The 17416-nt window shown below is 45.3% G+C and overlaps 1 protein-coding gene across 1 annotated transcript in view; it reads left to right on the forward strand.

Moving 5' to 3' along the window:
- Positions 1–13883, forward strand: part of GTF2E1 (general transcription factor IIE subunit 1) — a 47503-nt gene extending 33620 nt beyond the window's left edge. Inside the window, exons 2-4 of the mRNA XM_059819712.1 lie at positions 3616–3817; positions 8605–8852; positions 12207–13883. Of these exons, the coding sequence (XP_059675695.1) occupies positions 3616–3817; positions 8605–8852; positions 12207–12637 (881 nt within the window). The 3' untranslated portion in view covers positions 12638–13883. The remainder of the gene's footprint in view (positions 1–3615; positions 3818–8604; positions 8853–12206) is intronic.
- The last annotated feature ends 3533 nt before the right edge of the window (positions 13884–17416 follow it).

The raw sequence follows: 17416 nt of genomic DNA on the forward strand, positions 1-17416 counted from the left end.
ACGTGGAGCTCATCAACTGGAAACTGCAAAGGAGGAAGGAGGATCTGGGAGCATTGCTAGATCTTGTGATAATTGAGGCAGCACTTTCGTGATCTGTTACACTGTGATCTTAAAAGGTCTCAATGGCTATCAGAGAAGCACTAATGCCGCTGGGCTTTTGGGAGAACTCATCTGGACACTTGTATATACTTTCAGCTTTATAGCAGAAAGATGAGAGCAAACTGGAGAAAGTGCCCGAGGAGGCTGATAGCATGGTCGGAGCAATGAGTGGCCAGTTTTAAAAGGCAAAGAAAAATGTGTGGCTTATTGAGCCTTGCAAAATGAAGGTGGAGGGATGAGTAAGACAGCAGTTGTAAATACACCTGAAGGATTAACAGCAAGATGGAAGCTAGCAGAGCTGAGGTACAGTTTTTGGCACAAGAGTAAATAGGTTTGAAAAGAACATGAATAAGTTTAGGTTGAAAATTAAATAGTTTGTAAGTATCAGAGTAGTGAGAGTCTGGAGCAGTGTCCCAAAGGGCAGACTGGAAGGAAGACAACTTGTTGGGCTGGAGATGAGGCTTGAACCCTCTGAGGAGGGTGTGAGCAGGCCCTGGGCTCAGACCTAGGAGGCTGTAGCTGGTTAAATGTGTTAACTATAGCAGACACAGCATGCATGCTTGGACATCGTGCGTGCGGTGCATGTGGGCAGTTGACCTTTTCCTTCTCTCAAGTGAAATCAAGTCATTAGGAATTATCTCTAAATATTCTGGCCCTGTACTTCAGAGCTTGAGCTGCTTTAATCTTAGTATGCCTTGGGGAGCCAAATTACCTGTGTATCTGCCCTGGAGAATCTGGGAACAGATGAGGAGATCTCTTTCAGATAGCTGGTTTTTAACGTGCAGCCAGAGAGGTCTGTTGAGTGCCTGAGCATGTGTGGAAAGGAGGGGAGGGGGTGTATGCACTCTCCATTAGCGTTTCCAAGATGCAGGAAAGCCTCATGTCTGTTCTCTCTAGGATATCTACTTGTCCTGGTTTATGCAACATACTTGAATGGAAAATTATCAGTTGTGTAAGGGCTGAAGGAAGAAATACATCATTGGAGTGGGGACGTTGCCATTCTCAGCCTTTGGATGGCCTCCACTTCATGTTTGTCACATGCAATTCATATCTGTAAGGAGCATGCGTCACTGCTGATGTGATATGCCATGTCATAAAAGCTCTGGTGACATTTTGTGACCTCCTAAAGTCTAACGAAAGAGGTTTGCAATGTATAAATGCCATCTGCCATGGCAAAGCAACTTCCCAGTTCTCTAATCACATATGCCTCTTGTGAAGTGCTGCATCACCTCAAAAAAAAAATCAGCATATTAATGGAGGAAGCTTGTCATTTCACTCATTCCCAGATTCTTTACATAATTCATCTATTAACTTTTTTTTTTGCTTATTAAGAACCCTGAGGGGTGGAAGTTGCAGCAAATCCATGATAGCTTTAGGAGTTCCGTTTCATTAGAGCGGTATTTACTTTCTGATTTTTTTGGTACTCTGAATTGGAACCATTCTCCCTACGATCTTAATCTTTTGCAAATACTCATGGGGTTCACAGATGGAAGTGTGAAAAGTCTAAGCTGTCTCAGGAACATGTAACAGAACTTTTAGGGGGGGTGTAAAAAGAGGAGAGTTTTCCTCATTAACCTGTGTTTGTTCACTTAGTCCATTATGGGAACTGAGATGTGCTAATTATTTTAAATTGATTCAACTTGTTTGCCAATTTGTCACGCCAATAGCCTCAGATGTGGGATAAGGAGACCAAACTTTGGCTTCAATTTTTGCCGGGCTGACAGCTTATATAATGTACAGTTTTTGAATCAGTAGGGGCAATTTTTACAGCCTGAAAAAATAAGCAGAGTGTTTCATGCTCGGATGGGAGAGAAGAGCACTTTATCCACTTATCCTTTACTTTGCATACTGCTGTTAGTCGGTGCTCGAGCTTTTACATGTAGATAAGACAGACTTTCTAAAGAGAGAGTTTACTGCAGGAAATGTGCACATATTACAGGCCTCATATACAACACACTTGCATTAATTTATGAGTAACGATGAGCAAAAGCTACTTCAGATGGTGCCAAGGTAGAAAACTGCATCTCTACAGACCGTGGTGAGAGGCAACAGATCTACCTCCTCTCATAAACAGTGCTTTTGTGTGTTTTTCCAAGAAGCGTGCAAGTATTGTCTAGCCCTCACAGCCATTAGTGGAGAAGTTAGGTCTGCTTTTATCACTGTCTCACAGGCAGAGAAAGAATTACACTGAAAAATGAAGTGACAAGACTAGCAAATCTGTGGAAGCAGCAAAACAAGATACCAGAAGCCCTGGCTTGCCAGCCTGTCTTACTACATCATGCCGGTGTGCCCTGGGCAAACCCCATTCCTTCGACTGTGTTTGTCCATAGCATTGGTGATACAGCAGGCTTCAATACTGATTCTAATACTGATTTTTAGGCATAAACTTATCATTTCCCTGATATGACCTATCCTCAGGCTCCCTATTAGTAAGAAGATCTTTTCCTTTCTTCACTGGGGTATTGAGAGACGATGCTAGATGTGTGTAAGTGTCACAGAACAGCTAAACTAAAAAACCACACAGGGACAAGAGAAATTGAGAAGCCTGTGAGCATCACTCTTGATGTAAGCGTCCTGAGGAGGCAGCAGTACGTTCTCAGTCCAGCACTTGCAAGGATAAGTCATTATACTGTGCTACTCCCCTCGTAGCGGACCATATGGTAAGGTCCTACTGTGCATCTACTACCCTACGGGTCCTACTCACAGATGGAGCGATGGAACTGAAAAGCCTGCTGTGCAGGAGTTCAATAGGTTTTTCGTAACTGCATTGCCGTGCAACCGTTTCAGTTGCCCTTATGTTTGAGGTGTTTTTATAGATCCTGATGAGGTCTGTAAAATGAGCTTATTCTTAATTGCCATTCGTACAATTCTTACCTTGCCATTCTTAATTTCAAGGAATTGATATGAGGGTTAGGTGGGATAAGTTTTTGCATTTGTTCCTTTGCAGTAATGACAATTTGCATGTTTTGGCCCTGAAACAGATGGAGAAGCCATCTTTTTTGCATTAGTTACAGAGTGAAAATGGTTATACTAGCAGTTACTGGAGAGTGGTTGGTGCAGTGTAAAATTAAACCCTGCTTCATGGTGAAATTAGCCTGTTCATGTGGCCTGGGAGATACCAGTGCAAGCACCTGAAACCAGACGATATTTGAACTCCAAAGAGTACATTGTGAAGCTTTTTATCACAGCCCAGTCATAGCTGACATTTAAAATGTGCAGCAAGGAAGAGGGAGTGAGATGAGGAGATGTCTCAGTAGAGGTACTGCAGCCCATCTGGGCTTTTCAGAGCGAGAAACTGTACCCAACGGGGTATCACTGGATGGCATCAAAACGCTTGCTTTGTTGTCTGCTTAAATAATAACCAGGTACACTGTATGTGGGAAGGGATTGTCAGGGGAAGAAAAGCTATTTAGCATCAAGCTAAGAAAACAGCAAAGCACTGCTGTTTAAAAGGCTGTATAAAGAGCCAGGCCTGCTGCTTTCCTTCCAATGTTTAGCAACTTTTTTTCGTTTTAGGAACTTTCCGCTGTACTTTCTGCGAGACTGAAGTGGAAGAAGATGAGTCGGCGATGCCCAAAAAGGATGCAAGGACACTCGTGGCAAGATTTAATGAGCAGATTGAGCCCATCTATGCACTGCTTCGTGAGACGGAAGACGTTAACTTAGCCTATGAAATCCTCGAGCCAGAACCCACAGAGATTCCTGCCCTGAAGCAGAGGTGGGAACGCGCCTGGTCTTCTCTCACTACGCTGCTTCCTTGTAGTGCGTTCGTCTGCTCTGTGAGGCTTTCCCAAACCTTGTGCAGCCTCTTACTTGTTCAGCACCAGCTACGCAAGCAGCTGATAGATTGTAGTTTATAAGGAGACAAAGGGCCATAACCATTTTTTAGTAAACAAAGCAGGTGATTCTTCTTCTGGTCAGCCTCCTGCATGTAGTTTTCTGCAGGGTGGGGTACTCCAGTTACCTGCTGCTTGCTGTGCTGCAGCTGGTATGTATACCAAGCCCTTGCCCCAGCATTTAAGAAGTGGAAACTGCAGCCGTTTGGCAAAGCTCTGAAAGTACCATCTACACTGTCTTCTTTCTCTCAAACCTTTATCTTTCATCTATTCCTTTTGCCTCTACCCAGCTTTTGAAACTAAGCTATCTGCATTCCACACTTTGCGTTTCAAATCCACATGTAACAATATTCTAGTTCAAAGACATTACTTGTAATAAGGGTATTTTTTTCTTCTGGTTTTCCCCTACTTGTTACACACCTCTCTTCTCTTTGGAAGGAGACCGTGTTATAGTCAAAAACTCTTTAAAATGTTCCTACCCATGGGAAATGACACTTTCTTTCAGAACATTCCTAGCTGTACAAAACCAGAGGATGTTTAAATAATGCAGAAAGATGTGGGGAGCTGTCATTTTTGTCAGCTGTGGTGAAATGTGATGCACTTCTCTGTGTTTAAAAAAAATTAATTAAGCACCCGTGGGGGGGAAAAATGCACCACGAGGGGAAGCATTCCCACAGTGCCTTGGGGTGCTTGGCTTTAGTTAATGGGAGAGCAAGCAGGATACTCTTCTTTTTCTATCAGGCTAACCTTGAGAGAGAATGTTCCTCATATATTCATGCTAGACAGTTTCTAATTAATACAATAAAAAATTCTTTGTCTATTCATAGTCTTTTTCTAGGCAAGAAGGTAGCTAATTTTGCTCGTCATTTTGATAGAAAAACAGAAGCAATATAGAGAGGGGAAGAGATTTTTCCAAGGTCACTCAACAAGTCTTTGGTGATATGGGCAGGCTTTGAAGCCTTTATGCCCAAGCTGAATCACTAGACTTTGCTTTAAAAACCCTTTTCTGTAGTTTGAGTAGTAGAATTGGGATAACCCCACCAAAAAGAGAGTCATTTCTCAGTCTTCCCCTTCTGTGCACAGGAAATTATCACAGCGGAAGCCTGGTGCAGTCCCATGATTAAATAGCAGCACCCACTTACTTGACTCTTAAATACTTAAAAAATGTTGTAAATGATTAATTACTCCGTGCAAGGAATGACAAAATAAATAGGTGGCTTTTAAAATGCTTACTTGAACACAACTTGCTTCAGCACATACAATGATTTAATTATTTATTAACTCTTATTAATTCAAAGCAGCTAATTGCATGAAAGCGCTGCTGTGAGTTTTTTTTTAAAAGTGCCAAACCCTGGGTTAATCATTCTCTCCGTTTTTATGGAGTCTTGAGTGTCTGAAATCATTGACAAAACTGACATTTGATGATTCTGAAACAAACAGAAAAGGTCATGAAGTGCCTGCATCTTCTCTTTGTACTGATGCAGGCAACTTCATGTGTTTTCAGGAGAGTTACAGCTCTAAGCGACCACACTGACATTGCATAATTGTCATTCACCTGCCATGGGAAACTGGGCAGATCTTTATTTATATCTTTCTAGGAGGCTGTTAATTTTCTTAATCTTGGCAGAGCATGAATTAGCCCCAAAGGTTTCGAAATAAACCTGCTTTACCCAAGCCCTTCTCTGTGGTTTCCTAAAACAGATGGATTTTAATAACCCCTCCATTTTCTTATGTCAAAATTGCATGATTTTATATAACAAAAATCTTCACAGAATTAATTTTTTGTGGTCATGTTATCAAGGACCATGGGTTGTCTGTTGTGAAGTTGAAGCTCTTAAGAGCAGCTAAGTGAAAAAGTGCTTTATTTCAAACACGGCACAAAAAGAGTTATCCCCATTATGCAAGACCTTTTCTTAATAGTCTGGGCAGGATTGAGATGAAAATTTCAAGTTGTTTCCCCATTGCACAGTGTGGTTTCTGTGGGCCATACCTCAGCTATGTCAAGGATTATTTATGTCGCCTTTAAAGGCAGCTAACCACTCATTAAGGGATTTCCATCAGGGTAAAACAACCGATGGGTAACAGACCAGATGTAGCCACATCTGGGCCGCTGAGCTGCCACCGTCTGAGCAGTTCCTGGTTGCAGGATGGCCATGCAAAGACCTAGGTGGGGAAAAAGCAGATCTTGGATCTAAGAGAGAGAGATTTAAGAGTGCACTCCCTTCATCTGTCCTGTGCTGCCTGTGAGGCAGCTTCTTGCTGGTGCCTGATCCACGGTGTTTAATCCCGTACTTTGGAACAGGGTTGCTGAACAGTGAGATCTCTTCTTGCAGTAAGGAGTATTCCCCTGGTCACATAGTCTTGAGGGGTTGCTGACCCCTATTAACAGTGTCGCTGAGGATGCAGTTCCACAAACAAGGAAGTAAATTGAGACACGTTTGCTAAGTTCACCAGGGTCTGAAAGCAGACAGAAAGTGTCTAGATGGTTCCACCTAAGTATGGGACATCGCAGTAGATGGCTTAAAGTAATTAGTACTTTAGGTGTCTCTTAAGGTTGTTACTTTCATTTTTGAAATGTTCCTGATGTCATGGAATAAATGTTTTGCTGCTAAATGATACCTTGTAGGAAAAAAAGTCCATTTCAGGCACACTTATGGGGACTTCTGTGGAAAAGTATTATTAGGCAGTTCCTGGCACTACTGAGTATTTAGCTGTCACGCTGCAGTCATGGGGAGGGAGAGCTTGGAGGAGAGCTGTATTGTGTATCTTGTGAGGAAAGTGGATTACATAAAATCGTCAGGGAAACGCTAGTTAGAGATTTCTATTGTGTGGGAAGCAAAGTGGTGCTTTTCACAGAACACACGCCTGTCTTGGAGAACTGAAAGGTACCAACACTTGAAATAACGCACTGGGAAGAAGGTCTCTGTGTGGTTCCTTAGGTTGTATAAGCAATACGTGTGCATGAGTCTTCTGCCCCAAAATTCAAGGCTGCTGTGAAGCTTTCCTAGCAGAGCTGGCTAAAGGAGAGAACCGGTTAGTGTGTGGACACATGCTAACATGGATGCTGTAAAGTATTTTGCTAACAGACCCCAGCAAACTCACTATTGGGAGGCTGTGAGTAGCCCTCAATCAAAACTGCAGCTGAGCACACCAATATTTTTTATCTGAGGAAGAGATATGATCACTTATCTGCATATTTTCCCCTCACTGTTTACCCCTAAAACTCCAGCAGAATTAGCTCATCAAGCAGTGGTTAAGTCCTTGCTGAATTAAAAAAATTGTGTATTACTCAAGCTCAGTCCTCCAGCTTCAACCTTATTTTAAGCTTCTTGGTTGGAGGAAAGGTCATTGGGTAGATAGCAGTGACTGAACCGTGCTCACTGACAACTTCTGTCAGCTCAGCTGGCAGCAGAGCAGGGACACTGTGAGTATCCTTGATGGATTTGCTCTGGACAAGAGGAGTCCAGGCACGGCTGTTACCTGTGAAAAGCCGTAGGTACCACTGGCAATTAGATGACTGAAAATACATGGCTGAGGGTGGGTGCAGTCTGCAGCAGATCTGTTTCTCTGAAAAGATTACATACGATTTTGAAGTAGAGAAGCGATCACGTTTGGCTTTCCCCACTCAGAGAACAGTGAGTTTCCATTCAGCTGCTTTCCCTTATGAATGCATATGTAGCAGCACAGGCCAGAGAGTATTTTAGGCTCATTGCCATCACTGTGCAGAAAATACTCCACCTGATGTTCTCTTTCCATCAGATCCAAGCAGGAATGTTTCTTTTCTCCATCAGTTTCCTGAGCTGGAGAATGGACCCTGGAGGAAAATGTGCTGACTGCAGCTCTGCTCAGAAAACAAAGGAGGGCAAGGCTTTGACTGTCGTACCCTTTGCATTGGTCATCGCCTTTCTTTCTCCAGCTTTTCCACAAGGAAGACAGTTCTGTCTTGCCTCCTCCCGCACACCATCACCACACAAAGCCCTTTGCCCAGCCCTAGTCCTCTGGTTTGAAGGTGCCCTCTCATCTGTTTTCTCTGCCTGGACTCCCCAGTCCTCCCAAGGCTGTGCCCGTGGATGGTACAGCTCTCCTGTGTAACACAAGAGATGTGACTTATCATGTGCGTTGTCACTCACAATTCAATTAAAGGTTTGAACTGTGTTTTTCATGGTGAGTTAACTCCTTCATGAGTCCTGTGATTAATAACGGTTCACAGATCTAAGCATCCTGCGTCTCTGGCCTACCGTCAGACTTGTGTAAACTGTAGTGCTTTTTTTTTATGCGGTATGTGGTTGCTGCGTGAAGGCCAAAAAGAGGCTTTTCCAAATACCAGATTACTGTTCAACTCTCTTTTGCTGCTGTGGCTCTTATTTCAGGGTATTCTGGGATTTTCTGTTTGTTTTTACATGAATGCATCAGCAGCTTTAGTGCTGCCTCTTCAGTGTCTCTTGTGGAAGTTGCCATGGCCTCCTGTAGGGTTTCCCGTTAGAGATCCCCAAGTTCCCCAAACCGGCAAGGTGGTGTAGAAATTCCTGGCACCACATGTTAGAAATGAGAACGCAAGTTCTTGGCGCAGATCTTGGGAGATAACTAATCATAGTTTAAGTGTTACAGTGCTGGCCAAGGAAGGGTTTGTTCTGAATGCTCTGTTTTTATGTCTTTGACTTTTATGTAGCAAGGAGCGTGCAGCTGGTACTGGTTCAGGGCCAACAGCTGGCCTTGCAGGTGGACACCATCGGGAAGCATGGACTACAAAAGGACCATCATATGAGGACTTGTATACCCAGAATGTTGTCATCAGCATGGAGGACCAGGAGGATCTTAACCGGTCTGCAAGTGAAGGAAAGCCAGCCAGAGAGAGGCCAATTTGGCTACGAGAGAGCACAGTGCAGGGGGCTTATGACCCTGATGAAATCAAAGATGGTAAGAAAACTCACAGAGCAGAAGTACTGCTCTGCTTATGTGATGCTTTTAGAGTGCTGTCAAAAACATGTTCCCCTCTGTGTGTACAGCTGCTGGTCCCAACACTCCAGATTTTGTCTGCTCCCCTCTGCTGTGCAAAGCACACCTGTGTGTAGGTAGATGTAAAAAATCCTGATTTATTAGATCCAGGATTGAAATCTAGGTCAGTAAAGCTGAGTTGTCCACAAAATTGTTTGTGGGCTTCTAAAATGTTAATTATCTGTTACATCTTCTACCTTGAGAGATTATTGCTTCTAGATGAAGGTCTTTCAGTTTCATCTAGAAAGCTGCCTCCCTAATAGGTCACTGCTGAAAAGTAACATTTATTAACATTCAGTGACTCTGAAGCCTACCAAATCTACCAGCGGTGGTTTTGTGCTCCCAGCCTCCTTCTTGCCAATTATTTTTCAAAATGTGCTTTATATGAAGACTATATCCAAAATAAAGCTTCTGGAAGTACAGTAGGAAGGTCTGTCACCATGGCAGGTGCGTCTTCATTGCTTTCTGTTTGTTTCTCATTATCTTTGCTTTTATTTTCATTCATATTGGGGTCAGGTTGTCCATAGACCATAGTCAAGATCTTGTAACCAGTAGTAGAAACATTCTGCTTTGGTAAGTGTGCTATTTAAGTGTACACACTAAAAATAGGAAATAGAGACCTTTTATGATTTTTACAAGAGTGAATCAATAGGCAGAATCTTCCAAGTCATTTGAGGATTATAGACTGAAACTGTTGGTGCTCTAGGAAGAGAGAATGGCAAAAGGGAACTGCATGTGTGAGCATGAGACTCTGGAACCGGTGCAGTGCTCAGGAGAGGAGTGGAGTATGTAGGTATAGCGCAAGTGAAGAAAATGGATGTGAAATAATGGTCAGAAGATGACTAATGATCTTGTTTGCGTGTAATGCCTTTCAGGCATACGGATCCCAAAACATTTTCCAAACAGATTAAACAGGGTGAGGTGACTGTAACAACCTCCTCCTGCAGTCTGTAGCAGATGATGTTGTTACTCACCAGCCATGGTGAGTTCTCACCCCATTTTTCTGCTAGACATTCAATTCACCTGTAGTTTTAAATTGGCTCCTTGAGGTGACTTTTGGTGTACAGATCATAAATGTTTCTCAGATGCCACTGGGCGACATGGAGGGGACGTATATCTCCTTACAGCACGATGGCATAACTGCTTAACCTCCACTAGTACTGGAGATCGAAGAGGGGACTTGTGGAAATAGCATGAAATTGCTGCTGCAACACATTTCTGTAGCTCTTGGATGACATAAACAGGGAGGATGGAAACTTGGGACCGTTGACAGAAAGGATTCACTGCTTGGATCTGGCAGGAACAGTTCTCACAAGCAAGAGACAGCCCTGCTCCTGAGCCACAAAGTCAGACTTTGTGGAGCTACCCCAGGCTGTTTTCGTTTTGCAGCTCTCACTGTGATGAGCTACGATATTATTTCACAGAGATGCTCTCCACTAGCTTCTTACGCTCTACAGTCACAAGCCACGAGCTGAGCACAAGGCTGCCAACACAACGCCTTTATTCTTCCTTTCTTTCAAGAATTTTACCAGTGCACTAATATTAGCAGCTGTAGCTGTCACCCGTTACTATAGCTTTATTTACAATGAAAACACAAGTCCAGTGAAGTTAGGGGTGGGTCTTTTGGCCTTTATTTTACCACAGGAGAGGAGTGACCACAAACTCCCCTGGCTTTTAGCGCTAAATGCAGAACTTACTTCCTTAGTTTACCTGTTTCACAGCATTTTTTCATCTCAAGTTGAAAAAAGTAACCAGTACATTTTTGACTCTGGGGAGAAAGGTTTGGGTGCCAGCTGCCTGGATGTGGTGCTGAAACCATGAGGGTCCATGTCTTGGAGAAGCAGGGAAGGGGCGTTAATGTCTGAAGGCAGAATGCCGTCACCTCAGCTCCAGAAATTGTTCATAGGCAGCGTCTTTTGGTGCAAGACAGAAAGTTTGTCACAGGGAGTCTGTCCTACTTTTTAGGCCTTGTTTTTACATAAGGTTCTTTATATTTCATTTTTTGTCCTGGGTTTTTTTCTTTTTTTCCATACTGCCTGTAGGTTTATTGGTGCTGGGTGGACTCACAGTCCTCTCAGCAAATGTTGGATTAGGAGAAGTTTTCTGCACAATGCCACTTTTTGAAGAGAATTTTACCTTTTGAATCCATGAACTGCAGACACCCTGCCTACCCAAGCCATGTCAAACCCTCCCAGCTATTGTACAGCTAAGCTTACCGAAGGAGGAGCACAGGCCGCGTGTCTGTCAGCCAGCAAACTGCAGTCCCCTTCAAATAAGAGGTCGAGGTAGGGAGCCAGAGAGACAGGGTGGGCTGTGTTTCAGCTTGGAGAGCAGGAGCTGTTTTAACACAGACTTCCACGCTGCGCAGCGCAGCGCAGCTTGGCTGCAGGCTGTAAGCTGCATCTGCTTCGCAAGATAGGTCCCGCTTGCTACCACCGTGTTCCAGTAATGAGCTTTTCCCCTTCCTGCCTGGTAGGTGCACCTCTGAGCTTACCAGACACGGCTACTTTGAATGTTGTTTTATAACACATGGTTTCCACATACTCCCTGTCTGCCTGGATTCATCTGTTTCTCTGTCTTAATCCTTATAGATGGGGAGCTCGACAGGGCAGGGCCTGGTTTTGCGTCTGTGTTTATGGTCTGTGCCAGCAACACCCCACGGTCTTGGTCATCACTGCAAGTCCTCCAGGCTGTGGTCATACAACCTGGAAACAAAGGGACAAAAAGGAAACAGCCTGTGCTTGTTCACCTGTGAAACAGCACCGAGATACTTGCTGTATCCCAGACAACTGTCATCATTAGGCGCATAGGCTGGGTTATTGTATCTCGGACAAATGTCATCATTAGGCACACAGGCTGGGTGTCTGGAAGCCCAGAGTTAGGTCCCAAGGACTGCTTTCTGCTCCACAGTAAGGAAGTGCATCAGCCCAGCTGAGGGGCACCTGAGTTGGACACCCACCTGACAGGTCTTTTCCAGGTGTCTGCCCATCATGTGTTTGTTGTCTTCTCTTGTGATGTGCTCCTGGCTGAGGTTCACAGCTGGGCACCACAGTGACTCCAGACCTCCCAGCTCCTAGAAGATGTCAATACTTGCTCTGCTGTTACGTGAAAAAACATTCCTTTGTCTTTTAAGGCAGAGGAGGAGCTGGCATAGAGGAAGGGTGTGACTTGGCCAAGCATGTTCAGTGGCAGTAATTAATACGGGTCCAGAAAGCCTTCAAGGCTGTCACCCAGATCTCTGTGAGGAAAAGATCATTCCCTTGTGTCTCTTTGCAGGGGCCCGGGATCTGGATGCCTTCCAGGAGCGTGAGGAGGGACGAGCAGCTCTGGATGATAATGAGGAGGTGATGCGTGCCCTGCTTATCCACGAGAAGAAGACACCTTCTGCTTCAACAGTCACTGTCGGAGGTGCCGCTCCTCTCTCCGGTGCCAATGCTAGTGACTCCGAGAGCGAGACGAGCGAGTCAGAGGAGGAATCCCCTCCCCGCCCTCCCACCACGGCCACCACAACATATGGGCTAGAGGATGAGGATGAGGATGAAGAGTTTGAGGTGGTGGCAGAGGACCCCACCGTCACAGTGGCTGGGCGTCCACACTCGTACAGCCAAGTGAGCCAGCGGCCTGAGCTGGTGGCCCAGATGACACCGGAAGAAAAAGAGGTTTACATAGCCATGGGGCGACGCATGTTTGAGGATATGTTTGATTAACTGCTTCCTGCCGTGGCATTTTTTAAAAAGTGACTTTTTAAGCCAGAGATTCCCTAGTAAAACAGAAGACTAAAGTGCATCTTTCCTCCCCTGTGCGCAGGGACACTGGGGCTTGGGACTGCTAATCTCAGGCATCTTGCCCACCAGAGAGAGGTAGAAGGAAGGCTGTGTGTGCCAAAACGGGTAGGGGAGGACAAGTCTCAGAAGTGAGGATGCTTGCAAAGTAAAAATCTGTTTCAGGGTGCCCCGCGCAGGCACTGCTTTAACCCTCTCCAAGGCCGCAGCAGCTGCCTCCCCTCAGTTGCTTTGGGTTGATTTTTGTCGCAGATCCTAGTGAAGTCCACATCCCTGCCCTCAGAGGACGAAAGGGTTCCATAGTCTCATCAGAGTGCTCTGCAGAGGAAGGTGTAAGTAACATTACAGCTGCCTGTGCTTAGTGAGGGGAGAGGAGAGGGACGCACTCGTCTGCTGATGGGAAGCTTGGGCAGGGCTTGTAGCTGACCTCCTGCTAGCAGCCACTCGCCGGCGGAGTGGCTGTTTCTAAGCAGGCCTGTAGGCAGCAACCTTTTCTTGCTCCCGTTTGCTCCTTACTAGGTCTCAGCACCTCAAGGTCAGGTGTAACTTGAAACACGCGGAGTGAAAGCCTTGGCAAGCGTACACAGTCACTCTTTGTCAATGTAACGAAAGCCCTCCATGCATCTGAGCTGTCGGAGTGCTCTGACTTACCAGGAGATACCTTAATTTTTCAGTATTGTTGCCTGTTGCTTCTGCCTAGTCCTGTCCAAACTCCAGTGTTGCAGACGGTTCGGTTCGTAGTGGGCAGGGCCGTAGTCAGGCAGCGCCAGAGAAATAGCATAGCTAGTTTTTATTTGCAGTCATACCAGGGCTGTATCATTTTAAGAGGAATTATGCAATTTTGAATTCTGCTTTGGCACACTCTTTTACCATAGAGAAACATTTATCAGTGCCTACAGAGCAATATCATATTTTTAATGTTTTTCTCTTTTGATTGAAAATGTTGTTTTGTAAAATTGTTGTTTTCCTATCCAGTACTACAATAAAACAAAGTGATAAAAGAATCTTGTGTTCCAGAGGGTAGGGACAGTATTATGTGCTGTTCTATTTACATGGGCAGCATGAATTTGCTGTTCACTGAGACTGTAAATCTGTTTTATACTAACTATGCTTTCTATGTTCTGCTAACCTTGTAATGCTTCCTTTGTCATTTTACTTTCAGCTTCTTGATATTTTGAATCCCCTCTTTTTTTAAATAGTGTTTTAAATATGCTTTTAAGTCATTTTAAAGAGGAATAAATAAACAGAAACTTCTTCCCTTTGTCATCTTCCAATTTGTCATGTGCTTAGTTGGGAATGTTGTTCGCTTATCATTTTGATTTACTTGATTCAAGAAAAAAACCAATTTGAGTCCCTCCTTTGAGGGAAGGACTATTTGAAATCCCACTGTGCATTGTTTCTCCTCACCAGAGCTTCCTTGAATGCCTCCTGGAATATCCTGCACTTCCAGGAAGGATGTTTCGTTACACTGGTGCTGTGGGAGGCCCTTTTTGATCAGCACTTCCATTCCTTTTCTCCTTCCTCGAGGGAAGCATAGGCTGGTGGCGAAGGTCTCACAGACATCGTATTGCTGGTTCAAATGGTATTCTTGTGTAGACAGACTTCCAAGATCCGATATCAAGCTTCTAGATGTCAAGCCACAGAGCTGATCAGTCAGATTCAGTGATCAGCTAACAGAAAAAAAGTGCTGTACCAATTCTGTCTAGATTTAATCTGGTTAAATTCAAGGTTAGCACTGGAGAAAAGCAGGTAGATTTACAAGGAGCCAAAGGCAGAAACTGAGCACTAATCCTGAATACAGTGCTACTACTCCTGCTCGTAACTCACCAGTAATTTATAACTGAGCTTTTAGCCTGCAAAATCAATCTGTAGGTTTATTAAAGCTTCAGTGAAGAAATACTGGGTTTTACTATAAGAGCACTGATATTGCATCTATATCCAGCATAATCATCTATAAAGTAGTGGTTTTATTTAATAAATACATTTAATTGTGGTTTGTACGGTGGTTTTAATTTTTGTCATTCAGCAAGGTACGTCCTGCACGTGAGGGAATCGGTGCGGTGGTTTGTAGGGCATGCCTTCTGTCTCTCATCCACCACATGCAGCCCTCAGGAGGACTGGTGAGGTCAAGATACACGAGCAGATGCCATCGTTGTTTCCTGCCCTCTCTAACAGCTTCTGGCTCTCGGAAAGGGTGGCTGCTCTGCTTTCTTCCAGTCGGTTAGGGCTGTTGTCGAAGGACAGCTATATGCTGCTACTGCCTTGTCATGACGAGCACTGCTTGAATGAACAGGAGCACATCCAATCAACAGCGCCTTTTTTTGGGTTTCTTTTTTGGCAATTGAAGCAGGGCTCTGCACCCATGCCAGAAGAGGAAGAACGGCCGCTGCTGCAAGCGAAGCCAGCCACCACCAGCAGGTTGGTGCTAACGCAAGGGATAAAGCCATCAATCCTGAGGAAGGCCCCAGCCATTTCTTCTGGCTGCTGGACCACATGTGCTGCATTAACGCTAACCCATAACACCGTGAGCGTGGTCGAGCGTTGAAGCCTTCCTGGGTGAATGCTCTGTCTAACCCCGTTCAAACCAGTTTCTGTGTCTGCTTTCAGCCTAAAGTGTGTTTTATCTGATGAATGCGCTTGAGGCCAGGGCACTGCAGTTCAGGCTGGAAAGAAAAAAGCATTTCTCGTGCTGCTCATACTCCTCTCCCCAAAGGTCAGAGGTGCCGGGTGCCTTTCCCAGCCGTGCGAGAGCTGCCTCTGTCCCTGCTCCCAGTGTGGGTCAGGGAAACCGCAGCAGAGTGACATCCTCCCCGGCCCAGCACAGAGCAGGCCAGAGCAGATCAGTGAAGCTGCTGATGGAGGGGAAGATCACTATCAACACTGGAAAACGGGAATGTTTTAATCTTTTCCACTAAGCTCCCGAAAATCGGCTTCCTCCATCAGGGAATCCCTGTTCATCCAACTCTTCTTTTCCTGTGTTGCTGCCACCTTCAAACAGACTCAGATTAAACAGACTGTTGCTCTGTGAGATTCCAGGGATTTGAAGATCCCCTGGAGGAAGGGCGGAAAAATAGCATCACCTCCTCTGGGACACATCTAAGGAGCCCTGCCTCGGTGATACCTGCAGTGCCAGGGCATGCTGCGGAGTAGTTTGACAGGGCCTAGGAGGGGAGCAGCCAGCTGTGCTTGGGTCTCTGTCTCCTGCTGTGCCCCATAAGAGGAGAGACAAAATTGTCTCAGGAATCAAATGCATGACAAAGCCTTCATGGAAAGTTGAGGTGGAAGGTGAACGTGAGGCCTGTCAGCAGTGGGGCAAGCCAGCGGGCTGTCCAGCATGCTCTCCTGGCTGGGTTGTGGAGGAGAGGCACCTGCAGCCCCGTTCCTCTGCCCTGGTGTGCATCAGCATAAACAAATGAGGCTGTGGGCTCAGTACCTTGGAGGAGGCGGGTGTCAAGTACGGCTGCAAAAAATCGGCACTGGTGACCAGGACTGGTATTGCTGTGTGCCACTGGAAGCCCTGGGGAAGGTAACTGTGTCCCTGGCTGGTTCACAGGAGGCGTTGGAGTATTGATCTAAGCATGGACAGCCAAGGATCCCTAAGCATCACGATACACTCCAGTGTAAAGTGTATTGACCGTGAATCAACACAGCCGCTTCTCTGGGAGCATGGGAGCTGGGGCTGAAGAGTAGCTTCTGTCTGCTGAGCTGCTTCCAGAATAATGATCAATATTTATAAAGTCCAAGGAGATCATCACTCATACAGTCTTGATAGGAGCCGTAGCCAGATGCTTGAAGCTGTTTAAGATGTGATTGCACAGAGAGTCATGGAGAGGCTGCTGCCTAAAAGGAGTGGCAGCCCAAAGCATGGGGAGCGATGCCTGACTGCTGGTGCTCCTGGAAAGCTGCCTGCCTGCCTGCCTGCTCCCTCCTAGCAGAGAGCAGAGCACCGGGCTGTCCAGGACTACAACCCCGTCACTATGGCAGAGCTATTTTATCTCTCTTTCAAAGTTACCCAGGGACATCTGGCCTTTTGCCTGTTTGGGATACCTAAATGAGCTGCCAGAAGGTGGTTTCTTATTTACCAGCATTAATTAGATTGAGAGAGGGAATGAACCTAATTTATATTTAAACAAAAATTAGATTTTGGAAGCACCTGCTATATCATTAAAAAACATATTAAAGACAGTGAGTATTTCTGCAACCATCCTGGAAGCAGCAGACAGAGAGTCTCTGAACAAGGTACTTGAAATATAATAGGTATATTTGCTTAAAATACGTTTCTGACCTAAATATAATTTAATTTACATCCCTTTGAACAGTTTGATGCTAATGAACCAGCCACGGATGGCAGAGAGGAGGCTGAGCCAGCCGCATCGGAAGCAACTCGGCTCCACTGCAGTGCGTTAGAGACCCTGCGTGCACTTCACCCTGGCTGCACGCAGCGACAAATGCGCAAATCCTGCCGAGAGCTGGCCACAGCAGCAGGAGGAAACCTTGGGCTGCTCAGCCGGAGAAACAGGCAGGGATCCAGCCTGAAAATTAAGGCTGATAAGATATTGTTCCGTGAGCATTAATGTCTGTGTACAAAAAAAGGTACATGTGGCCAGGAGGAAAAATCACATCTCATACAGATGTGATTAAAGCCCTGAGATATTGCTTCTGCTTATTTTTCACCTGGAATCCATACTGCCAGCCTCTGCCATC

This window comes from Gavia stellata, chromosome 1 (genome assembly GCF_030936135.1).
Source record: "Gavia stellata isolate bGavSte3 chromosome 1, bGavSte3.hap2, whole genome shotgun sequence".
In the NCBI taxonomy this organism is placed as follows: Eukaryota; Metazoa; Chordata; class Aves; order Gaviiformes; family Gaviidae; genus Gavia; species Gavia stellata.